This window comes from Artibeus jamaicensis, unplaced genomic scaffold, assembly GCF_021234435.1.
Source record: "Artibeus jamaicensis isolate MK-2021 breed Jamaican fruit bat unplaced genomic scaffold, CSHL_Jam_final contig_519, whole genome shotgun sequence".
NCBI lineage: Eukaryota > Metazoa > Chordata > Mammalia > Chiroptera > Phyllostomidae > Artibeus > Artibeus jamaicensis.
In genome coordinates, this window is record NW_026521871.1 from 35,077,713 (window position 1) to 35,104,624 (window position 26,912).

General features: G+C 36.1%; 1 protein-coding gene across 2 annotated transcripts; it reads left to right on the plus strand.

The window, feature by feature from the left end:
* Positions 1-682: 682 nt before the first annotated feature.
* Positions 683-26,912, plus strand: RAB5A (RAB5A, member RAS oncogene family). Of its 2 annotated transcripts, none has more exons than XM_037143978.2 (6): positions 683-1,050; positions 4,791-5,044; positions 19,921-20,072; positions 20,392-20,514; positions 22,041-22,134; positions 25,481-26,912. In XM_037143978.2, the coding sequence occupies exons 2-6, from the start codon at positions 4,882-4,884 to the stop codon at positions 25,594-25,596; spliced, it is 648 nt and encodes a 215-aa protein (XP_036999873.2). In that variant the 5' UTR covers positions 683-1,050; positions 4,791-4,881; the 3' UTR covers positions 25,597-26,912. The 2 variants fall into 2 exon arrangements, with proteins under 2 accessions (XP_036999873.2, XP_053525292.1); XM_053669317.1 differs by lacking the exon at positions 683-1,050 and adding an exon at positions 1,365-1,383.

Sequence of the window (26,912 nt, forward strand, 5' to 3'; positions counted from 1 at the left end):
TTCCGGTTGTTTTTCACTAACTAGAACTGTGCTTCAGAACTCAGGTTCTTTGGCCAGCCTGCATGTTAAGAATTTCATCACCAACTCAATGTTGATTTCGGACAAATTACACAATCTCTGTGCTTCAAATTCTTTAGCTGTAAAACAGGTTCGCCTCATCCATTCATTCCACAACCGTGACTGAAGACTGCTGTCTAGACTGAGAAAAGTACCACTTAACTGCCTTTACCGGCCCACCCAACCCCTGGGATATATTCAGGGGTTCTCTCCTGCTAGACAGAGTCCGTAGACCGGTTGCCAGGGTTGGGGCGTTGCGGGGTAGGCTGAGAGGGAATGTGAGTCAATATTCACCGCCCCACATAGGATGGAGCAACAAAACCCGAGTCCTCACCCGCTCTCCCGAAAGAACCGAAGCAATGGCATTTACCATCCCTGGCAGCCCCAGACCGCCGCCCAGATAACAATGGCGCCAGCGAGGGCGGGGCGCGCGCGCGCCGCTGGGGGTAGGAAGGTGGTGGTATTGCGGAGACCACGTGACACACCTAGCCCCGCCCCTCGACCAGCTCCCGGTTGGGCTGGCTTTGAGAGGCGCTGAAGAGCCGGGGAAACGCTGGGACCGGCGGCGGCAGGAAGTGACGAACAGGCGCAATTCGCTACGTGCCGCGACGTGGCGGCGAGGCCGGCTCCCGGCGGCGGAAGTGGCTCCCTCGCAGGGACAGGAGTGTTTGTGTTTTGGTTCGCGAAGGATCCCGGGGCTGGCCTGAGGGGAGGAGGCAGTGGAGGAGGCGGAGGAAGAATTAGTGGGAGCTCTAGCGCCGGCGGCGGCGGCGGCAGAGGAGGAGAAAGAAAAAAGGAAGGCGGAGCGGAGAGAGGCGGAGACCCAGCCCGACGGGGGCGGCACCACGGAACTAGCCCCACACCGTCCAGTCTGAGGGGAGCGGCGCGAGGAGGAGACGCCCCGCCGCCAAAGCTACAGCCTTTTCTCGGACTAGGCCTGGGACCTGCTGCCCGGAACCTTCAGCCCTGCGGCTCTGCGTGCTGCGGTCTAAGGTAATCAAACCACCCCTCCCCGTGCCCGGGACGAGCTGGGACCCCTGGTTATCCGCTGTCCCCAGGCTGTCGGTGGCCCTGCCAGCACTCAGTCCCCACCCCTTCTACCTCTGGCGCACCAGTGCCTTGGAGCAGAGAGTTGTTGACCCCGGCGAGACGAGCCTCCTGCCCGCCCCAGTGGCTCACCCTTCAAGAGGCTACGGGGGACTAGGATTTGGGGGCTGGGTAAGGGAGCGACGGGTGTCCCTCTCTTCCCTTCTCAAGATGGCGCCGTGAAAGCGTACGGGAGGCCGCGGTTTCGCCGGCCCCCTGCCTTGGCAGTCTTAGGGGGAGGTAGGTCCGGGCAGGCCCGATTCGAGGGAAAAGGGCCGGAAAGATGGCCCAGGGGCCTGGCCGGCCCGGCTTGTTCCGGCGGTCGGAGTTCGGTACCAGTCACTCAGGTAGTCTCCGGGAAGGAACCGGGGCCTACAGCAGGTGTGAGTTTGGGGAGCTCCGCCTACCCTCGACTTCCAGAGACCGGGTAATGGAGGGAGGAGAAGGCTCGTCTAGATAGGCTCTTTGGAGATTCTTGTCTCATCTAAGGAGGGTGGTCAGTCTCAGCCTTACAGAACTCGAGACAGCTAGGCCGCCGAACACGCTCACTGGGTAGAGACCATTAAACCTGCTCTGCTGTTCTGCTGGAAGCCGGTTACCTCCCAGACACTGACTTGAAGCTCTGAACGTCGTAATTCACATATTTGGTTTTTGTCTTTTGTTTAATGGAATCAAAATGTTGGATCAGTTGCCTTTCACAAAACTAGTAGGAAAAGAAACAGGCACAACGCTGTGATAATAAGGGACAGCTCCAAAACTTTAATATTATTGCCCCTATTACAGCTCAGAGTTGCTGTAAGCAAAAGACATAGAATAGTACTTGGCACAATATAAGGCCCAGTAAATATTAGCTGCTCTTATTAAAAGCTTTTATTAACTATAGAATAGCAGTTATTTTCAAGACATTAAAATGCATTTTATGCCAAATCTTTGTTTTACAAGAGTTTCAGTAGTTAATAAAAGTAAATGCACATAATATTTCACCTTAATGTTAAGCTAACTGTATATAAGTAAACTTAGTTATTTTCTGATTGAAAGCCTCTGGGGAACCACAACCCAATCGAAGGCAAAGCTAAATCATAATTTTTTAAAAATGGGAATGCGATGTTTTTCCTGATGTTTTGGAAGTACAATGCAGCATATTTTCCTTGATGAGTAATTTAATTTGCTGTTCTGTAAGGTAATTAGACAACTGTGAAGTATTTCAATTGCTATTGTATATAATAACTGAAGGAGTGTTGGTGCATTTTCAGTCTATATGATATCTTTTTTTAATTTGTATTTATTGATTTGAGAGAGAGAAACATCAATTTGTTTCACTTATTTATGCATTCATTGGTCGAGATTTTTTTTTTTAAGATTTTATTTAGTTTAGAAGGGAAGGGAGGGAGAAACATCGGTGTGTGCTTGTGTTTTGCACCCCCCAGGACCTGGCCTGCAACCCATGCATGCACCCCTACTGAGAATGGAACCTGTGACCCTTGGGTTCACAGGTCAGCACTCAATTCACTGAACCACAGGGTCCAGGGCTCATTCGATGGGATGATTCTTGTATGTGCCCTGACCAGGGCTGATACCCAAAACTTGTGAATCAGGACAATACTCTAACCTGCTGTGCTACCCGGCCAGGGCAACATGATAGACTGTTTGATACATGGCCATTACCTCATCAAAGGGCCTCTACCAGTTTTCCAGTCCCTACTCTGTGCCACTATATTGGAGATTTTTTTAACATTATAGTCTCTCATTTAATTGTCAAAACAGCTATGTAAGTTAGGTATTCCAAAATTAGAGACTTGGAAATGAAAGAACTTGCTCTGGCAGAAATTGGTATAGCTAGCCAGGTTAGATTCCAAATCTGGTACAAATTTAGGGTGGTGGAAGGGTCAGGGCAGAATTATTTCGGACAAAATTTTAAATTCACAGAAGTAAGGAGAATAGTACAAGAGAACCCATCACTTGCCTTTGGTACTCTTATGACCAGTCTTTCTTTGTTTACATCCCCATTATTTGGAAGCAGTTCAGACATATTTCATTGTGTGTTAATAATAAAGGACTTGCAAGCTACTGTTCAGATAAGGCAGAGATGGTTTTACTCATCTCATATGAAACACATCTCTCTCAGATGTGTTTATTAATGAATTCATTGTTGAGGCATTCTTATGTAAACTCATTTCATGGGGAAGGCAAATATCTTAGGAGGTACCTAAATGAAATATAACAGTGATTCCAGGGACAGAGCTATCAGACTTAATAGTATTAGTAAGGACCTGTCAGATTTTTTATTAAAGGTGGGAGAAAAGGAAACTTTAGGATTGATTTGTGACCAGATTGGAGCTCTTTAAATGTTTGTTAATTCCTTTAAGATTGAAAATTAGAATAATAAAAGGAGACAGAAGTTGCTATTCAGGCTAGTTTTTTCTAAATTACTAAGTAGAAAATAATGATGTTTAATTGTTAGGCTCCAAACTACAGGAAGTATAAATAAGATACTAATAAGCTCACCATATAGAGAACCACAGTTAACACTTCCATGTATGTGTACTTGAGCACGTGGAGAAACAGTTCTAAGTCTCTCAGCCATTGGACACACAAACCTGGGAGCCAAATATATTTGTTGATCAAGAAATGAAGAAGTACAGATTGGTGGTGGAAAATAGTCATAGGTATATAAGTACAACATAGGGGATATAGTCAGTAATATTGTAGTAACTGTGTACGCTAGAGTTAGGAGGAAGGGGTACACTTCATAAGTTATATACATGCCTAATCTCTATGCTGTATACCTGAAACTAAAATAATATTAAATTTCAATTATAGTTGAAAATTAAAATTTAAAAGAATTGTTGCTCCAAAATCACCATTAATTAAACAAAAAACATGTATAATTTAACAGAGACATTTATATAATAGCAACATTTATTGAGCTCTTACATTCTAAGAGCTTTTAATTTATTAAAACTTTTTTAACCAAGGTACTGTGGTTCCAGAACCTGAAACTCTTGAGTCACTTCTAAGGTTACCTGGGATTGAGACTTTGTTGCAGCCCTGTCATAGTAACTGTGTGACCTCAATCAAGTTACTTAACCTCTCTGTGCCTGTTTCCTCATTTTTTAGGGTATAATAGTCTAACTTTATAAGATTGTTGAGTGACTGACTATGTTAACTACCTGGCACAAAGTTGAAGGGGGTTTATGTTTTTTAAGATTTTATTTATTTGTTTTTAGGGAGAGGGGAAGGGAAGGAGAAAGAGGGAGAGAAACATCAGAGTATGGTTGCCTCTCATGCCCACAACCTAGGCGTGTACCCTGTCTAGGAATCAGCCAGCGATACTTTGGTTCACAGCCAGTGCTCAATCCACTGTACACCAGCCCGGGCTCGTAGTTTGAGTTTTTAGTAAAGTACAGCTTAAATTTTTTTTTTAGAGTTCTGAAACTTAGCAGCATGATTTTAGGCTCAAATCTTAACGCCTTTAACATTATTTTATAACAAAGGATTTAATGAATTAAACTAAATAGTACTCAATGCCCAGTAGAGGTTATAATTGTCATATAATAATATGTTATAAGCAAAATTTACTGAATTAATTAATGTATTTATTCTGTTTTACTGACTTGCATATTTAATTTCTGTTTGTTTCTTTATAGGTTTCTTTGCCTCTAGAAAGAAAAATTGACACCTTGCATCCTGGAAGTTCATTTCAGAGACTGAAATTAGGGACTTCTTTAAAAATTGGACATGGCTAATCGAGGAGCAACAAGACCCAACGGGCCAAATACTGGAAATAAAATATGCCAGTTCAAACTAGTACTTCTGGGAGAGTCTGCTGTTGGCAAATCAAGCCTAGTGCTTCGTTTTGTGAAAGGCCAATTTCATGAATTTCAAGAGAGTACCATTGGGGGTGAGATTTTCTTTTTTTCCCCTTCTTCATTTAATTGAATCATACATTGGCAGAAAAGATTTTGCAGTTCCAGGTATGATGATGAAAACCTAAATAGGTAACTCAGCGAAGAAAAGAACTGTTCAGCATACATCACGCTTTAAAACTTACCTTGATTCTTACTAACATCTTTCTACATTTTGATTTTCTGGTTATTCTTATGTGGTTGTATGAGAACTAAAATACAGATATAAGTATGAGTAGATTTAATGTCCTAAGTAATAAGATTTTATCTGCTATCTATTTTTGATAATTATTAGAAGCTTCTTCAAATTACTACAGGTGTGTGCTGAATTATACTGGCTTTAGAATAGTAAAAGAATTAACCTTAAAGTTTTAATTCTAAATATTGCTGGACTATTTGTAAAGATATATTAAATTTTATTAAACTTGTTTTAAAACGCTCCTAGGGTGACAGAAGAGAAAAAGAGTGATTATTGGTGAGAGACATGAAAGGAAGTGGGACCTGAAGAGAAAGGCGAAAAAGGCGGGGGCAGGGGAGTGGTATAGGTCCTGCATACAGTCGTCGTGGTATGAGCATGGTGCAGGGAAGGTAATATGTAGGACAAAGAGGAGGCAACGAACAGTTCAATATAGTTAGAAGAAAGGAAATTAGATAATTGTATTTAATCAAAGAAATCATAACTATTATATGTGAAGTGGTGGGGCAAAATCAGAGGAATCACACAGTGTTGAGATTCATAATAAAGTCAAATTTTTGAACTGTGTAAGATATATGCCCACTGGCATGTAGCAACTTCTTAGAATCCATCTTGCAGAAGCATGATTTTATGCTGTGCGTTTTGTGTATGTTCTCAGGAAAGTACTCTTGAGAATTTTATTCATAGTCTCAGACCCTCCCAGTACAATAAATTACAAAACTCTACTATATCCTGGCTTTTCCCTACCTACAGGAAATAGACTAGATAAATAGTATTCTCACTGTAATAGACTCAGCAGTATAATAGTATTTGTCAACTTATGTTTGTATGACTGTTACAGTGTTATATCATTTTAGTGTTACATGTTTTTATAATGGGTGAGCATCAAAAATGTAGTCCATATCATGGAGCTTTTAATTGGAATCAGAAAATCCTAGTACTTATTAAAAATTTAATGAGCAATATATTACACATTCTTTGTGAATACAGCTAACTAGCCCACATAATAGGAAGAGTTTTAAAGACTGTTATTTTAACTGTTTTTTTGGCAAGTGATTGTCAGTGGTACCATTTTCCAAAGTACATACGTATTCTAAGCTAAATACCTAGACCACATAGGTTTGGAACTTATGGTATGCTACCCTCCCCCACTTCCACAGTGCACATACTAAAATAATAAAAACACTGAAGTACTGTAGTAAAGAACTTAATTCCTGAAAAAGTTTGTTGGAGCCTGAAGAGCCTCAGAGTAGAAGTTTTGTTTTTATCTTGGATACTCCGAGCATCTTTTAAATGTATTTTTTTGTAATGACATCTCCAGAATGTTTAAAAGTAAGATTTAATCCTATATGAGTCCATCATAAGTACAGTTATTCTCTAGTGTATGTGTATGTGTTAGATTAGAATATACCAATTAGATTGTCTGCATTTTTGTTAATGAATTTTTCAAAAGGACTTTTTTTGTTTATTCCTGTGCATAAAGCTTCCTTAATATTTTCTACCCATACAGATCAAATCAGTCTTTCCAAATCAACTTAGGAAGAAATTACATTCAGATTTCTATGTTACTGACTAGACTATTGTACACTATTCCACTGTGTCGACCAGATGTTAATATTTTCAGGCGGTATGACAGTATCATTATAGCTGTGAACACTGTTCTTTTTGTTTTTGAGGGGGGTTTTTTGTTGGTTTTTTTTTTGAGATATTGACATTTGGCATTCTGTAAGTGTACGGTATTAAGACATGTTGTTTTGATATGTTTATATAGTGAGCACTGTTTCATGCTCTTTGCTAACAGCTCTTTAACTCTAGGGACTATAGTAGATTCTAAGCATTCAAAGATTTCAAGGTGTGAACTATTTAATAAACACCATGAAGGTCCTTAACTTATAAGTAATATATATTCTAGTTTTGGCTGATGTGTGGGAACAGTTATCTAGCATGTGAACCTGCCCATATATTTTGCATTTCTTGTGTTCTTTATTTTTTTACTTGTTTTTACCTAGTTACATTAGTTGTGACCTGAACTTAAAGTTTTTATCTCTGTATTTTAAGGTAGAAATCATATGCTGCACTCTTGTGTATTCTAGAACCTCATACTCATCAAGAATAGTGAAGTTTCTTCCTTGGTTTGTCTGGCTCTTCTAAATATGATAACTTGATTTAAAAATCCATGTTGACTCACCACAGCCCACACCCCTGCCCCTTGAGTCTATAGCACTCATAGTGAGATTAGCTAGGTAGGTATTGGGTTTAGCACTTTGGGGAAGTCTAGTTTGTAGAGGTTTAGAGTCTGCGTGACATATATGTTCCTTTTGGTTGTCTAAACAGAAGTTTAGCAAGGAGAATTAGGCGCAGAGGGTTTTTTCTTGCTGCCTCATCTGGAGGCTCAGTAGCCCTGCAGTAAACACTTTCTAGATGATAGGCCTGCCAGCTTTCACTTTATACTTTAATACCTGAAGATTTCAAAGATTTCTAATGAGTTCCTCTTGTTAAAAAAAAAAAACTAATTTTTTTTTTACAAATGCATTTGCATGACATTTATTTAAAAATGGATCTCAGATGAGGCAGAACAAGGTTAAAATATATAATGAAACAGCATACAGTCATCCAACTCTTTTTTTGCTTTTGAGAGATGGTTTGATACCATAATTTAATTGTATATGCATTAATCATCCAAAAAATGTTTTACATACTATAAAAGTTTAGGTTATGGAACTGTACATGAGAATATTGACAAACATTCCTTTTTCTGGTACTATAATTTTTGAGCTTTAGTTTAGTTCGTTTTCAAAAGAGTATTTGTTACCTGTTCCAGAACCATTTGCATTACCTGAGAACTTGTTAAAAATGCAAACTCTCATGTTGAACCAAAACACTGGGGTGAGGCCAGTAATTTGAAGTTTTAAAACACCTTCCAGGTGATTCTGCTGCATGTTAAAGTTTGAGAACCACTTCTTTCTGTGTTCTGAGTAGTCAGTATTACATTTATACTAAAGTTGTTCTCCCACAAATGGAGTCATTGCTTTTTTTTTTAACTGTTGTTGTAAGACTTAAAAAAAAAATACTGGTCATTCAGATACTTCAGTTTGAGAATTTTGTTCTGGTTTTACTGCATATTACCTGTATCTCTTTGCATGGAAACCCCTTTCTATGGATCTGGTGACTTGCTAGGTCTCTTTAATAAAGTATGGTCCCTTCTCTACCCCATCAAGGACTCTCATAGTGACTCTCCCTTGTCACTACCATAAAGGAGATTGAGTATCCGTAGTTTTCGGTCATTGGTACCCGTGCTACTCCCCATTGTTGCCACAAGTAATCAAGGACTGATTATGCACTAAATTAAAAGAAATATGTACCTCTTTAAAGTTACTTTCAGCAATTATTAGCTCTTAAGTAGAGTGCCTAAAGTATTATTTCAGGGTTTTTACTGGAAGAACAAAATTCATTATACTTCTACATTTAACATCCATCATTAGATACTCTGAGGAGCTACTAGGACTTGTTTTTCTGTTTATACACAAAAACACCTGATGGGAAAAATTTTTTAAATTAAGAGAAACAAGGTTGATTCCAAAGTTATTAATGCACTCTTAATCATTTTATTATTAGGACTTTCTCAAGAGTAAATTATTATAGTTAAAAAAGTAAAGGATCTTGCATCCTTATGGTTTGATTTTATTTTTTGTTTAAAAAATTTTTAAAGATTTTATTTACTTATTTTTTAGAGAGAGGAGAAGGGGAGGGAGAGAAATGTTAGTGTGAGAGAGAAGGTTGTGTCTTGCATGCCCCCAAAGGGGGAACCGGCCTGCAAGCCAGGTATGTGCTCTAACTAGGAATGATCTTTAGGTTCACAGGCTGGCACTCAATCAACTCAGCCACACCAGTCAGGGCCATGTGGTTTGATTTTAAATTCTAGCCCTAGTTCTTAACAGCAATCTTAGGCAAGTCATACCCAGCTTTGTATTTCTCTTTATGAAATGGAAATAATAGTACCGAACTTGAAAGATCTTTTTGCAAAGATTAAATGAAAGCGCATATAAATGTTAGTTAGCACTGTGCCCAAGCACAGAGTAAAATGCTTATTAATACTACTGTGACCACCATTATTTATTCCTGAATCATTGTTAATTACTGATGATGTTTTTGTTACATTGTTCATGACATGGCATTATTTTGGAATCATGGCTCTTCTCCCTTGTGCATAGCATTTGGTTTAGCATTTGACAGTGTGCAAGAATGTTTAGATTTTACTCTCTTACAAGGTGAAGTTTCTCATCAAGAATTAAAGAACAGTTCTGGCTGGTTTGGCTCAGTGGATTGAGCTCTGGCCTGCAAAACAAAGGGTCACCAGCTTAATTCCCAGTCAGGACACACGTCTGGCTTGCAGGCCAGCTATGTGAGAGGCAACTGCACGTTGATGCTTCTCTCCCTCTGTCTCCCTCTCTTTCCTCTTCCTAAAAATAAATTAATTAAAAGAATTATAGGAACAAATAAGATTTTAAAAACTATAAGCAAGTAGTTCCTAAATTTGAGCTTTCCTAAAATGAGGTTTTTGCAGATTCATTCAAGTATGTAACATGTGCATTTACAATTAAGTTTCTTAAAATTCTGTATGCTAAATTCTTACTAATTTTCTCCCCCTTTATTGGTTTCACCAAAGTGGTTAATCATATATATTATGTTAAGTGTATGTCACCCACATCAACTAAGTTATTTGTGGAAGTTTTTTCAGAGGGAGAAATCACACAGTTAAATAGAATACTACATGTATGCAGATATCAAAGTTGCTTTCTAAACAGAAGTAAAAACCAGCCAGAAAATTTAAATAACTCGTGTTTTTCCTGTAGTAAATTTTGTACTATTGCCCTTCACTTACTAACCTTCGAAAACACTTGTTTGTATACTTAAAATCTTTGCATTTACTTACTTGCCTTTGTCTTTTTATATCTGTGTGTTGTTTTCGATTAAAATTACTTTTGAGGAAGGACAGGACGTACAGACAACCACCACCAGTGTATGTTTTTGATTCGTGAGAAAAATGGTTTTTAAAACATTCATTGTCTGATACAGAAGAGTTAGAACTTGTAGAAGTTAATCTTTTTGTTTCAAGTGAAAGGATATTATCTTTATGCATATTTCCTTTTAGAAAGTACATAATTCTGAATTTGAGATACATTATATTACTCAGAAGTTGGTAGAGATTTGTACTAATTACCATCTAAAAATAATCTTTCAATAATCTTAATATCAGTTCTCCAGTATTCTAGATTAAAATGTGATTGTATGTGGCTAGTTAAACATTGCTGTGAATTAGGAGACAATAAGCTTGGTTCTAGTTCTGACATCCTTTTATAAACAACCCTTTTTACACATTTTTAAGATAAGCAGATTAAGCTAGATAAGGATTTTTCTAGAGCCAACTTTCGTTTAGAGTATGTACTCTCTCCTCCATATTAAACAATATAATCAATACAATTTTACCTTTTTTTGCTCTTAAAATTTATTTCACATTTTGGGATCAGTTTTAGTCCTGTCTCACTTAATTCATTGATGCTCTCTGGTGGTGCTTACATGTTTCAAGCTGTTTGGTAGAGTGATTTTGCTAGTTAGCTCCAGCTATAGTAAACTACCTCTGTTTTTGTAGATGTCGTCATTCAACTGCCTTGAACTGCTTCTTTTATTTGAGTATGTACAGGGAGTTGAATGGACTTAGGAAATGGTTTTCAGACCTCTCATGGGTTACAGTCAGTGCTGGGCCTAGATTCATCTCAACATATCTGGCAGCTAATGCTGGCAGTTGGTTGGGGCCTCCACTGGCTGACAGCCAGAACACCTGCAGGTGACCTCACCACCTGGCTTGGGTTTCTTCATAGTATGCTGTCTGTATTCAAGAATGAGTGTCCCAAAAGTACCAGGTAAAAGCTGGATAGTCTTTTATGAACTGGCCCCAAAAGTCACATAGATGGCATCAGTTATGTTCTAGCCACAAACTCGAACAGGTTCAAGAAAGTAGTTTCAGTGTCATAAGAAGAATGTGTTACGAGAAATCTTGTTGCAGCCATACAGCAAGATTGGAAATACAATGTTGTTAGGAATACAGTCTGCCAAACTTCTCCCCATGTCACTTTATGGGGAGCATCCTCATTTTTCTTGACTGTACTAGTATTCCATTGCATGGATCTTATCAATATATATTTAATTCAGTTTTCTAGTTTTGGATATGCACATTGTTTTATATATATGTATGTATGTGTGTGTATATATATATATATAGTCTCTTAACAGTGCTGCAGTGAATAACTTAATTCTTAGTTATTTCTCACATATTTTAAGTAATTCTGTAGTATAAATTTCTATAAGTTGATTGCTGTCAAAGGTTATACATTTGTAAATCTGATAAATTTTTCCAGACTGCCCACCAATCAGCAAAGCTCAGAATGCATATTTTACTAACTGGAGATAAATATTGTAGTTGTAAATCTTTGCTATTCTTATATGCATTGATCTCGGCATTTTTATGTTCACTTTTCCCATAGTGAGGTCAGGCATCTTGACATTTTAGAGCCCATTGTATTTCCTTTCTCTGAACTGTTTATGGCTTTATGATATTTTGTGTAGGTTCATTAATAATAGTAATATTGCATTCCATTTTATTTCTCAATATCTCTGGATTATATTCATATTTATTAACTGATAATCTTTATTTTTTAATCATACACTTATTGTTGGACAGTTAGTGTTTATATTTTTTGTTTGCTCTTTCAGGTAATCATGTATAATAGTGGGATTTTTTCCCCCTTTGGACTTGTTCCTGTAAGATCAACTTTTAGATGTGGTACCAAACCAGAATTTTACCTAATTATTGTGGGATCAAAAGGATTTCAGTCTTTATCACTTTTTTCTTCCAATGGAGGTGTTCCCAATTTGGGGGGTCATTGCTTGACATAGATAATTCTATTTTGAGACTACAGGTTTCCTGGAATTGCTATTACTCTGGGGTTAGAGGCTTCCCATCTCTTCTCCCTTCTTTAATTTGCCCTTTTTCATTTCTGTGTTGTAAAATTCTCAGATATTAGAACTCAGTAGGCTTATTGCTAAGCTTTAAAGAGTCACTTTCAAGGCTGGTAATATTTTAAAGGCGTGGGAGATTCCCTTGAGGTCTGGGAAGCATTAAGTGCTAGGTTCTTAACCCAAAAGGAGAAAGGGTATCACTAAGGAGAAGGAAGAAAGCTTCCTTTGCAAAATAGCCTGGACACTATTCATGCACATTATCTTTGATTTTCTGTAGTTTGAAAATGATATTCTTAAGTGTAGGTATTTCAGTATTTTATCTTTCTTGGTGTTCTCTGAGCTTCCTTGGATCTATAGTTTTTCCTGGGATATTCTGTTCTTATTTTTCAGTCTTTGTTCTCTTTATATTTTCAGTGATAGAAGTGTTAAGGCCTGAGAGTCTCTCCTTAGCTGTGCATAGTCTTCTAATGAGCCTTTCAAAGGTATTCTTCATTTCTATCAGTGTTTTTGATCTCTAGTATTCTGTTTTGGTCCTGCATTAATGTAGTATCAGAAAACTATCATGACAACGTTCAGTTGGTGATATATAACCGGTTTATTTCCTGGTTAGTGAATTCCTTTAGGAGAGTTATGTATACTTTTAGAGTAACTGTCAAGTTGTGATAGTAAACACACACACACACACACTGAATTCTCTTACTCTTAGAATATTTCTCAAAAAGTTACATGAATTAGTCATACATTGTTAAAGAAGTTATTCTTAATCTTCACCTCATTTTACTTGGCTTTATGCAGACTCTTTCCTGTGTATCGTTAATAATTCCCAAGATTGCATTTCATTTGGGAACAATTACCTTTAGATGTTGCTCAGTGATTTTTGTTGTGGTAAAATATGCATAATACAAAATTTACGGTTTCAGCCATTTTTCAGTTTACAGCTCTGTGGCATTAAATACATTCACATTGTAAACCATCACTACTGTTCATCTTCAAAACTTTTTCATCTTTCCCAACTGAAACTCTACCCAAACAATAACTCCTATTGTCCCCTGCGTCTGCCCACGACAAATACCATTCTACTTGTGTCCATGAATTTGGCTCTAGGAGCCTCATATAAGAGAAACATCAAATATGATATATCATATTTGTCCTGTGGCTGGCCTATTTCGATTAACCTCGTGTCATCAAGGTTCATATTGTAACCTGTCAGAATTTCCTACGTTTTAAGGGCAGAATAATAATATATGTATGAACCACATTTTGCTTATCTGTTCATCCTTTGTTGGACTACTGGTTTTCTTCCACTTTTTGGTTATTGTGAATGATGCCACTATGAACATTGGTGTACAAATATCTATTCGGGTTCCTGTGTTCATATCTTTTGGGATATCCACCCAGCAGTGGAATAGCTGGATCATACGTTTAATGTTTTTGAAGAATTTATACCACTTTTCACAGCAACTGCACCATTTTACATTCCTGCCAGTAATGCACTAGGGTTCAATTTCTGGCTTTTTTTTTTTTTTTTTTTGCCAGTTTTTTATTGTTTTGCTAATGATTGTCCTGATGGATGTCTTTGTGGTATTGATTTGCATTTTCCTAATGATTAGTAACGTTAAGCATCTTCTCGTGGGCTTGTTGACCATTTGTGTTATCTTTTTTGGAGAAATGCCTACTAAAATTTTTTGCCCATTTTTTAATTGGGTTTTTTGGGGGTTTGGGGTTGCTGAGTCATGCAAGTTCCTTCTGTAGCAATCTCTTATCAGGTGATTTTGTTTTTGTTTTGTTTAAGAATGAATCCTATATGATAGATGTTTTAGATCATCTCATAAGATGGATTTACTTTTGGGAATATTGCTGTCTTTTTACATATTGTATAGTAAATATTTTTATCTTTTTGTCAGACTTTTGGAATATTTTCTGTTTAGTCACATGTATATGCTTTCTAGTATAACTCTTCCCTATGTTAGATATGTGGGGTTGGTCTAGTTTGTTTTGCTGCTATAATTCACTGGGTACTCCTATATATACATACAATTTTAATGGGTGATAAAAGTGGCCTTAGTTTTTATTTTGCCTCTTGTCAGTCCTGACCATCCATATATTCTTCTCTGTACAGTTTATCATCTGCAATGAGTGCTCATCTGTCTGAGAAAAGTCATTCTTTAGATTACTGTTACTGATACTCATTTTCTCAGTAAACCAACTTCTGACTTGACTGATAACTTCAGAACCTGGTTGTTGATGCTGCTTAGTCAGTTGCTGCTATTTCTTCTTCTTTTTTAAAGATTTTATTTTATTTTTAGATACAGGGGAAGGGAGGGAGAAACAGAGGGAGAGAAACATCAGTGCGTGGTTGCCCCTTGTATGCTCCTAACTGGGGACTTGGTCCACAACCCCAACATGTACCCTGACTGGGAATCCAACCAGCAACCCCTTGGTTTACAGGTCAGTACTCAGTCCACTGAGCCACACCAGTCAAGGGTGTTAATTCTTCTTGATCCAATACTCATCATGAAGTTTGATCCAGATCCATTAAACTCTTACTGAATTACTTTGCTCTAAAAACCTTTGCTTTCCTTACACATCACTTCCAAATGATGTCAAACTTGGATTTGATGATCCCAAGGTCCTAATATACTGAGATCTTGAACAAGGCCCTTCCCCTCTATAGTAATTTATATTTTTAACTTTCAGTTTTGACAGAACCTCAAATCCACCACTTTTGATAGTTTTACATAAGGGAAGACAGTCATGATTCAACTATGGAGACACTACCATTTTAATTTTTTTCTCTTCTATGCAAAATTTTCCATTCGTGTTTTTACATAGATGGATTTTTTTACTTTATGGCAATAAGTCATTTTATAACCATTTGTGGTTGGTTAATGTTGCTACAGTATTGACGTAGTTATAATTTGAGTGCTAAACTTTAAATAGGTCTTTTTTTATAAACATTTTTAAATTGCTACTTAATACTTACCATGCCCACCAGTGTCTTTTCATTTATACATTTTGGTGGTTTCCTTTTTTTTTTTTTTTGGTACAGAACATATTGTTCTCCCTGCCTTCCCTTTATACCATATTTTGGTAATTTCATGATATAATAGATTAATAAGTAACAGCATTACATGGCTTTGCCTGGTTGACAAGATTATTTCCAAAACAGTTATATACCATCACCAGCAGGGTGTTTTTGCCATACTTTTTTGGTAAGTTAGGAGATAAACTTAACATTTTTGCTGTGAAGATGATTTTGTTGATTATAGTGATACTTTTTTCTATGTGTATTCCTTTTTTGAATTTTCTTTACAAATTTATCCTTGATGCTTTTTGAATTTTTTGTAAGATTTAAATGAGCTTCCCACACATTAAAACTAATCTGTTAACATTCATTGTAGAGACTTTCCTGAATATATTCTGTCCTGTGCTATGGGTGTATAATACATATTTTGCAAATCTAGTCTCAAATTTTTGTGTACTTAAACCTCATAGTCATAATACATGGTTTTTAGTTAGTCGTTAAACTTTTTTTCTTAGTTCTTGGCCTTTGGCTAATGCTATTGATTTGCATAGACTTTCCCCTGCCTACTGTTTTTGCAGTGTCTCCTCCTTGCTTACTATTTATTAAGGTCTTAACACATTCTGGGCCTTTGGTATTTGGAGATTTAACATTTACACTTTGGGGTATTGTCAGATGACCCCAAGGTCTGTGATTCAGTAATTTGTACTTTTGCTGAGACTGCACTGTTAGGTACTTGCTGCTAGGCTTGCAGGTAGGAACTGATCGTGTAGCTCAATGAGGGAGCCTACTAGACAGGCCAGCACCCGCATCTCAACGCAGCTTTGTTTTTCTCTACTTGTCGTCGCGTACACAGTAACTCTCGAAGTGATAAAAGCTGTTTCTTTGTGAAATATGGGCCCGAAAAGAAAACCAACTGCTAGTGCTGGTGATGGAAGTGAAGAGAAAATGAAGAGGTCTAAGAAAGTGATGGTTCTTAGCCAGAAAATAGACGTTTTGGATATATTAAAGTGTTTTTGCAGATTCAGGTAAGTTTGTGGTTGGTTAATGTTGCTACAGTATTGATGTAGTTATATTTTGAGTGCCAGAATTTATTTTTTTTATAACTTTGTAAACGCCTGGTAATATATTTTTAGAAGCACTAAGGATTTGAAGATGTCAGCTGTACATCGCTGCATTTTATGGGGAAGTTAAATGCTTTAGTAATATTTGAAAACTTGTGAACTTTGGGGAATAATGATGGTCTTGCAGTATATGTTTATTATAATACTGGGTTATTCTATTCCCATAATGTATGTTCTTGTGGCACTACAACATTTTAATTTTTCTTTTAAATCCTCACCCAAGGTTGTTTATTGACTTTGGAGTTGGGGGGAGGGAGGAGAGAAACATGGATCTGTTCTTTCATACTGGCCCCAACTGCAGATCGAACCCAGCATCAGTTGATGCTCCAACCAACTGAGCCACCAGATCAGGACTAATTGATGTAATATTTTTTGATGTATCCTAAATCTTACTTCCTTGGCCTCTGACACTGGTCTTTTTCTCTCCCAAAGTTACACTGCCATCATACCACATGAGCAACAGTATAGTGTAACCAAGTTAAAAAGAGTTTGATGGTATTTTGTTTGAGATTGTGTGAGGTATATAATACCATACTCAGACATGTATGATGTGCTCCTATATATAAGGTGCACCCTTATGTTTTCCTCAAAAATTTGGGCCAACAGGTATGCATTATATGCATGGCAAAATATGGTAGCTTGAGTATAGGCCTTTTGAGATGTCTATTTTTTTCCCATTTGGGAACTGTCTATTGCAAATTTTAACTGAACTAGCCCAGAAATAGTTCCACATACCTTGTATGAACAACTTTTAGCAAACATTTTGAACATTTATATGAACTGGGATTTATATTAGATGTTGAGAAGAATAACTAATAGTAATTTCTCAAGGAACTTCCAGTCTTAAGAAAAGAAAAAGATAATAACTATAATCTTTTTAAAAATATTATAAAAAGTGTGAAACATTGTTTCACAGGGCAGTCTGGGAGCACAGAGGTAGGAGCTATTAAATAGTGTGAGCTGAAGAATGGTTTCTAAGAGGAATTGAGTTAATTGATTGTTCTTATTCTTTGTTAATATGATTGAGATCCATTCTTCTCCCAGCATGATACTGAAAACCTGGTCATTGTCAGTGTATGGTAAGACTGTTGACTTTGATCTGTTCTAGTCAATTTAAACAACTGGTTATTATCTGCTGCCTTTGGATTTTCATGTCAGTCTTGTCTCTTCCAAATGTCTCTTTCCCATATTTTTTACTTTTATTATTATATGGATATCCGAGATAATGTTAATAATTGTGATGATGTACTTTCTTGTTTGGTTTCCAGATTTAGCGGTACTGCCAAAGAGCTTTGCTATTAATCACAATGCTGATTTCAGGCTTAAGGATGAAGTGGACACTTGATACATTTTAAGGAAAAAGTTTTATATGTATGTTAGGAACATATGTTGACTCTAACACCCTTTTTAATATATTTAAATAATACACAGTTTTACAGTTTGGGTTTTTTTGTTGTTGTTTTTTTGGGTTTTTTTAGCCTACTGGTGTAATAGCTTTGTATTTCTGAAAGAATTTCTATTTGATCATGGGTTGTGGGGTTTTTGTTTGTTTTTACTGTATTTGTTGCTGTTTCTTTGCCTATATTTTATTTGCTTTTGTACATGCATCGATAAAAAAGATTGGTAGCCTTTTGTGATGTGTTTAACTGGTTTGAGAATCAGATTATGTTTGCTTTAAGGCAGCATTAAATAATAGTTATTTCCCTGAGCCTAGAGTTGACTTATGAAAGTGTAGGTGAATGGTTTTACTACCAGTGTACTTTGTGGTTATTGAAAAGAGAAAACAGGGTCTGAATTGCAAATTATAACCTAATTTTTTATTAGTGTGCATCAAAATTTACTTAAGAAAAACATTTTGTAGTCCATATCTTTTACCCCCTTTTATTGAAAAGGTGTTGTCTTGGAGGGTATATTTTAAGTGTTTAAAAATATTTTTGATTCTATGGGAGAACCATTCATGAAAGTGAAAAAAAAAGGTAACATAGTACTTTCTTGATATCTTTTATCATAAATACAGGATTTTATTTGCTTTTTATTTTTAAAGATTTTATTTATTTATTAGAGACTGAGGAAGGGAAGGAAAAAGAGAAGGAGGGAGACATCAGTATGTGGTTGCCTCTCACACGCCCCCTACTGGGGACCTGGCCTGCAACCCAGGCATGTGCCCTGACTGGGAATCCAACCTGCGACCCTTTGGTTCACAGGCTGCCACTCATTCCGCTGAGCCTCACCAGCCAGGGCATAAATACAGGATTTCAGAAAATGAGTATTACTGCTAATGTTTTAGGGGAAAAGAAGTTTGAATTCGAATATATTTTAAATATGACTATTCTTGTGAGAATTCACAGAAAATTGTAGCTTAAGCTACAATTCTAATTATAATGTTTGTAAAATTAATAACAATTCTATGCCAATTTGGGAGGAGTTGAAGACCACACCTTTAGCTGAAAGTAAAAGTGAGGAGCATACTAGTTGAACATGAATGATAGAGCTGAGGGTTTAACTACCAAAGTAAACGAAGGAAGGAACTATAAGGTATGGTTACTGTTGACCAGTGTGCTGCTAAAGATGGCTGTATGTAGCTCTTGTTCATAACTCTCTTTAGTGCAGCTAGCTGCAGTTAGACATTTACTCTAATGTGGTATTTTAAAGTTAATTCACTTGATTATAACCTACCTTTTATAAAAATCTGTGTATGTTTTCATAAGAGTCCATTGTAGTGTCTTTCCTCGTGTTAATTAATCATAGATCCAAGATAATTATTTGTGATAAATATTTACTTCATGTTGTTCTTATGAAGCAATTCAGAAAGTGATAAAGTAATACTTTGCAGAATTTGACAGCGACCTCTCAATTTTAAAAGCAAAGATATCATTATAAAATCATGTTTTTTCTTATTGTTAAAATCTGATAGGAGATGAAAAGGTACAAATCTAAAAAGTCCTATAGTAGGCAGTGAAAGAGTTAATATGGAATCTGCATTTAGAAAATTACGTCTAGATTGTGAATAGAAAAATTAAAAGTGTAAGTGTTTTGAAAGAATAATAACAAAATACATTGATTTGGTGGTAATAGACTGGGACCGAAACCCCAGAGTATGACAGTAAAAATCAAGAGTATGGAGCAAGGGGGCGTAGTTTGGCAATGTAGGTGATAGTTATAAGTGTGCTGATTTTTCCCCCATTTTTCAAGAATTTTAATATACTTCTTAAATTGTTTTACAATTTTACTTTAAAGACAAGTTAAGAAACTATCAAGCTTATTTATTACAAAAACTTTTAAGAATGTAGGAGAAACTTTCAAAATACTTTTATTATAAAGGTCATATATATTTATTTATGATCTTAATAAATGTAAAAGCATGTATATTTATCTTTGAAGCAGATCTTACGAGTATTTAAAGCCACTGTTAAATGTGTTTATGCAATAATACATCAGGTTTCCAGGTATTTTCTGTATTATGAAAATATTAGGGGGGAAATGATAAATTTACTGTACATATTTTCTTTTCAGCTGCTTTTCTAACCCAAACTGTGTGTCTTGATGACACAACAGTAAAGTTTGAAATATGGGATACAGCTGGTCAAGAGCGGTACCATAGCCTAGCACCAATGTACTACAGAGGAGCACAAGCAGCCATAGTTGTATATGATATCACAAATGAGGTAAGTAAAAATGCTGATATAATGAAACTGGTTTGAATATCCATTTTTGATATTCAGAGTTTTGATTAGAGAAAAGATCTTTGAAAATCTTTTTTTTTTTTTTTTGATAGGCAAGCAGGACATTTTCTGCCAAAAGCTTTTGAATTTGAAAAGCTGATTTGACAAAAAATGAGATGAAAGTATCTTTAATAATACATTATCCTAAGAATTTCTTTTCAAGAGTGACTTTGGACAGTCTTTAAAGCCTTATCTCACAAAGACTTTCCCTAGCCATTTTTTTAAATTTGTGCCTCAAAATGGCTGTTTATTTGTTTCCCAGGAATCCTTTGCCAGAGCCAAAAATTGGGTTAAAGAACTTCAGAGGCAAGCCAGTCCTAACATTGTAATAGCTTTATCTGGAAACAAGGCTGACCTTGCAAATAAAAGAGCTGTTGATTTCCAGGTATGTTGAATTTAACTTTTATTTGAATGCACACATTTATTGTAATTTTTTTTCTGTATCTACACTTGAATTATAGTTATTAGTTCAAAACCATGCCAGTAAGAGAATATAAAATGTATTAAACAAATGTGATGTACTATATGTAATAAAATGCTTGTCATGATAAACCTGAATATTTAAGTATCTTTACATAATTGTAGTATATAAAAATTCAGATTTTGTTTACCTAAATAATTATGAAATAAACTATTATTTACAATTAGTGCAGAAATAAATAAAAGCCAAATGTCTTCTACCCTTCCTTCTCATCCTTTTTCTGTTTATTTAACAAATTTATCAACATGCATATGCATACCCATATATACCTTACACATTTGTGGTACACATAAACCTACACTCATGTGGTTGTTCTTAAAAGGGCCTTCAGAAGTGTTCTGAAAGCCCACTTTGCATGTTATCTAATATAGCTAACTAGGAATGTTCCCTGGCATAAAATAAGTACAGTAATTTAAAATAAAGCAAACACCCTAGTGGCTTAGTTGGATGGGGTCATCCCCAGGCACCAGTGAATGCATAAATAAGTGGAACAACAAGTTGATGTTTCTCTCCCCCTCTTCTTCTCTCTCAAATCAATAGGTAAGAAATAAAGCAAATGTCTTTAATTAGACATTTAAAAATCTCTAGTTTTTTGTTCTTTAACTTTTCTACCAGAGGAATTTGATTGTGGCCATTATATGTATAGTATCAGTGATAGGATTTTTTTTATTTTTTTATTTTTTGATGATGGCTAGATAAAGGGAAGAAATGGTTGTCACACCCATTAGGTAGAAAGTTGAACACACACAGTTCATTTGATGCTGGTGACAACTATATGAGATACAGTATCTTCTATTACTGTTTCTAAGACAGTTACCTCCCTAGCATAGAGTAGTAAATAGAGCACCTGTAGTCAAAAGTGGCACTGTCACATCAGAGTTCAAAGGAACCTCATACCTCATTGTTTGTCAGATGGGAAAGGTAATTAGTTGCTCTTCACAACAACAGCTGTGCGCATCAAAGGCAGTAATCTATATAAACTGTAAAGCATGACAAAAATTAGAGTAGTAACACGATTTTCAATGGAATGATTCATATTCAAAATTAAAATGTTCCTTATACAAGTCATTTAGAATTTATATGAGTATGTATCATTTAGTGATTGAAGCCATGGTTTCCCTTTGACTTCTTTGCAAATACTGTAAATACAGTTTTCCATTGAGATCAAAATTTTTATATTTAGAATAGCTTAAATTTTTTCTTCTCTGGAAAGCAGATTTAAGATGAGACCAGGTTAATCAGGCTGGGATAGTGTAAGAAGTAAGGCAAAAAGAAAATTATACAATACTCTGACCTTTGTTTTATCTTGATTATTGGTTATAGGTCATTAATTGGAATAGTAATAAGGAGGCCTCTTCTTTTAATAACAAAAATAATGCAGGTGTAGTATATATAAAAGATATATCTTACTATTTTTATTCTGTAAACAGGAAGCACAGTCTTATGCAGATGACAACAGTTTATTATTCATGGAGACATCAGCTAAAACATCAATGAATGTAAATGAAATATTCATGGCAATAGGTAAGATTACCTTTTATTCCAAACTGTATATATAGGCAAAACAAGTTATACACTAGGGCATTTTTAGTTTGACTTTTTAAAAAATTATTGGATTTTTTTTAATGATTACAGCTATTTTATATTCATTTGACTAAGCATTCATTACTTTGTTAGTAATTGTGTTAAATTTGATTATTACCTATTAGGTTATAATACTTGCAATTTAGTTTCTTCTGAGTTGGAAGCCTGAATTCCGAGCTGAATTTCCTAAGGATTTCACTGAGAAATTTTAATAAATGTGTTTTTTTTCTATTAGGTTATACTTTTTTATATAGAAGGTAATATACTCAGCCATATTTTTCAGTGCAGCATGTAGGCATAATGAGATTTTTCTTACTGATCAATAACAGTTTTCATCTCTCTTGTGCCCTGAACCAGAGCACTAATTTTGTTTTTCAAGTTTTTTTAGGTCATTGATGTATAAATATACAGATGTATAAATTATTTTAATGCAAATATTGCATTAGAAAGTTTCAAAGCATGAAGCACAGAGGGAAAGGGAAGGCAAAACATTTTTGCTTTGTGTGAGCTCAGTGGTCATTGGATCCTTGATCCTGTGCAGACCTCTTACCTTCAACATTCTTTTAACTGATGATGACTCCTAGTCCACAGTTGTTGAATGTAGGTAATGAAGTTGGAATAGTAATAAAGAAGTTTCCTTTTGTCTATAACAAAAATAAAAGTATTTCTAGTGACCCTTCCATCAGTTTCAAGGTGCATATTCTATGAGAAGGGTCTACTTAGGTGGCTCTCACAGTTTTCTGCCTCCACGCTATTCATGTGCAAGCACTCTTCTTATACCATGACATTTTTTATTACACAGTAGTGATTATTAACTGGGTGTCCACATTCCTGCCCTCAAATAAGGAATACTTTTTTATATTGAAGTCATACACATTGACCAATTTAGAGCTGATTCAGGGGCTAAAGAAACCTCATTAAAAGCTGCAAGTACTGTCATAATATCTTTCATTAGATGAAAGAGTTGAATGATGGCTCATTTAGGGAAAAAACTTGCCTGTTTATTGTGTAAAATATTTTCCTGAGAAACTCAGGCTTGCAGTTATTAGGGAAAAGTGCTAGCACAGTTGTGAAGCATTGTTTGGCAGTGCTGTTTTTATAGAGGGGATGGGTGACACCCAGAACTGCACCTGAAAGTTTTACAGGGAACGACATGATCGGTCCTTCAAGTTGAGCTGAACTTTAAAGCTTTCTGGTAGTATTTAATTTGTATTTTTTATTCAGGTGTGCTAGGATGGTTATTTTTCCAGTCAAAGTAGCCTATATACTACAGTTTCCAATTATTTTTCTGAAATTAGAACATTACTTTCCTTGAGAGAATGGAAATGCCATTTCTTTTATTAGAATATAACAAATAAATCACACAGTGCACTCACATTTTTACTTTTGATGGCTTCCAAAAAGGGGAGAAATAAATACTTCGTGGGAGAGTCTACAATAATTTATTGTCTGCTTTTAATTGTACAAGGTTTTGAAAGGCTTCTTTTCTTGCACATCTTCATGAACTCGATCTAGGATTTTTAGTTTCTCACAGTTACCAATTTAGGGACAAATTGATAACCTGCAGTTACCCATATACAAAACAGTACCAGTTTTACTTTGGTAACAATAAGATATGAGACAGGAAACAACTTCCTTTGAGATCCCCAAAATGTGTTTTTAGTTTATCATCACAGTAAAAAATAACCGGTAGAAGCTAAAAGTTCTTCATTGCAGTTTATTTCCATCAGCTTCCTGATTTCACTCATATCTAATTACAGGTAGCCCTTGGAGAAGCATGTTAAAGTGAGAAATGATCACTCAGTCCTAAACCTAACTTGGTATTAACTGTATTAAAGTTTATAGTACTAGTCTACTGTTTATCCTACAAGGCTTTGTTTGTGAATACAGTTGACTGGAAATGTACCATTGTATTACCATTTATAACACCATCTCCAGAGCAGTTCCTAGAGAAGTGGCCCAAGGTAACGGCTTTTCTTCCCAGACCACATTGCTCTTGGCTCCCAGATCATTGGTCATTCCAGCATCTAGAATTCTAAAGATGGTTACTACAAATAAAGGATAGAAATCCAGAACATAACTAGGCATTCAGATTTTGAAGTAGAGCATGTTTAACTTTTGTGTAAATTGAGCCAAGGCTGAGGTTAAGTTAGAGTCTTACTATAGTATGTAGTCTGCCCCCAAAGTGATAGAGACCAGTGTGTCTAGCCACCCTTAACAATCTGTACTCTTAGAGATGTTTAACATTGAATGAATCCAGCACATCAAGGATCCTCAGATTCTAAGCAGGTGACATCTGATCAGTAGGAGCCATGCCCCAGAGAGCAGCATGTTATCCTGCTCTTATTACAGTAAATGCCATTAAATGCTGGTTGAGGGGCAGGCCATGCTCATCTGACTCAACATTGGGAAATCGTTTTTTTTGTTGTTTTTTTTTCTTTTTTTTGAGAAGGAGCCTGAGGAATAGTCTCACTAGTTAGAGTTACTGATGAATCAGCCTAGTGTTCTTAATCAGCCACGAAAGAGGAAAGTGGTTGGTATTTGAAGGACAAAATCTATAAGCCAGAAAGAAAATAAGAGATGTGACCTGTCATAATTTTGGAGAATAATTAGGTAGCACAGTAGAGAACAGTTTCTGCTGGGGTGATGGTAATGGTATTCGTTTATATCCTGACTTGTTCCAAAAAGTGTTTGTGGCAGTCCAAAAAGCAATGATACAAGTTGAGCTGCCGTTACCAACACATTTATTAAATAATTAGGGTTTTTAAAAATAATGATTATGAAATCAAGTATAACTCTTCTGGTATTACTAAGTGAATCTATGTAAAGAATTTAATATAGCTCTAGTCAGGTTAAGTTTTAGTTTTGTGTCAGCAACTGGTCCCCATTTACCCTTCCATCAACTCACTAAGCTCCCCAAGGCCAGGGACCGATGTTTTGATGTTTAATAGATACCCAGTAAAGATTTGAACAGAAAGAATGAACATGTGGTGCCCTTGACCAGTGCGGTTCCATTGGTAGGGCATCATCCCGCAAACCAAAAGGTCCCAGGCACATGCCTGGGTTGGGGATTTGGTCCTGGGTTAGGTCTGGGTGCGTACAAGAGGTAACCATCTAATCAATGGTATCTTTCTTTCTCTTTTTCTTTTTTTTTTTTTATAATGGACGTGGTTATGTAATAATTTTGGGATAACCTAACTGTAAAGGAAGATTATAAATAAGCAGATGAAAGTAATTCTAGTATGAATATTCTAATTATGTTTATTTTAATAATTTAATCTCTTAGCTAAGAAGTTGCCAAAGAATGAACCACAGAATCCAGGAGCAAATTCTGCCCGGGGAAGAGGAGTAGACCTTACTGAACCCACGCAGCCAACCAGGAGTCAGTGTTGTAGTAACTAAACCTCCAGTTTGAACCAGCTGGAATATTCTTCTGCTTCTTAAATATTAACGGTGGAATTGGAGCATTTAACAAGCTCAGTATGACTTCCAAAAGAAGAGACTTATAATAGAGTCAAGTTTCTAATACAGAATTATTTTAAGTGTTTTGAACTTAATTTTTAATAACATGCATGTGACCCTCTGACTAATGTTTTAGCAGCAGAAGGGGGAAATGAGAGCTGTGTGTACACTTGTTTCCTTGGAAGGTTAGGGGTAATCATTTCTCATCACCGGGGATATATATAGACAAACGACTATCTGAACCTACAGTTACCCAGCCAGACCTATGAAAAAGATTTTAAATTTAATTTGAGCTTTTCAGAAACATTCTTTTTTAGAAGAAGGTTCTAAAGATATTTATGCTTAGCTATGGTATACAGGCAACTGGTAATTTCTCATAGTATCCGTATTTAAAGTGTACATTCCACATTTTAGAAAATTAGCCACAAGAAAACAATTCCACATCTTCAGGACAGGGTAAGAAATGAGCATTAGTGGCATTGAAATTGTAGACAGTCCTGTTATTTTAAGTGGGGTGTAAAAAAATCAAATGTTAACCCCATCTTGTTTTAGGAATATGAAAACTGATAAATGCATTTTAATGGGTAGTGTTTCCTTCAAACATGTGAGCTCTTCAACAAAAGTGGAACAAACCAGGTGTCTGTAATTTCTGTTTAATCACTGCGGGCCATTATATAGGTTTAGTTGTTTGGGGCATGGAAGGGGCTTCTGTTCCCTTTGGACATGATATAGTCAATGCACTAACAATTATGTACATTCAAACTTGATTATTTTAAATTCAAGCTGTACTGTAAATAGGGTACTGCATTGTAGTCTCCATCTGTTTACTGCTTTTCTGTAATATTTAAGAATTGCTTAAAAGTATACAAAATGTACAGTTACTAAAACAGCTAATTTTTCCCTTCTCACCCCCTTTCAGTGGAAGGGGCTTCAGTTCCTACATGGCTAGAGCCATGATAAACAATGTACCAGTAATTTGTAGCATAAGTATTGCAATATGTTAGTAACAATCTTGCAGCCTTGTTTTCCAAAGTTCATTTTATCTGGATCAGTTTGGTATATTGCACTAATTGTTTTTGGTATTTTCATTATATGAAATCTACCATGTGTCAGAGATGATTTAATCTATTTAAGTGTTGAACTGCTAGCAGAACTTGTATATTTACAGTAATTCAGAATTAGTAAGGAAAACGGTTCGCCAGTGTTTAGTTTTATATTGAGGTGCCTAGGTTGGAATAAAGTGGTATAAAAAGCAA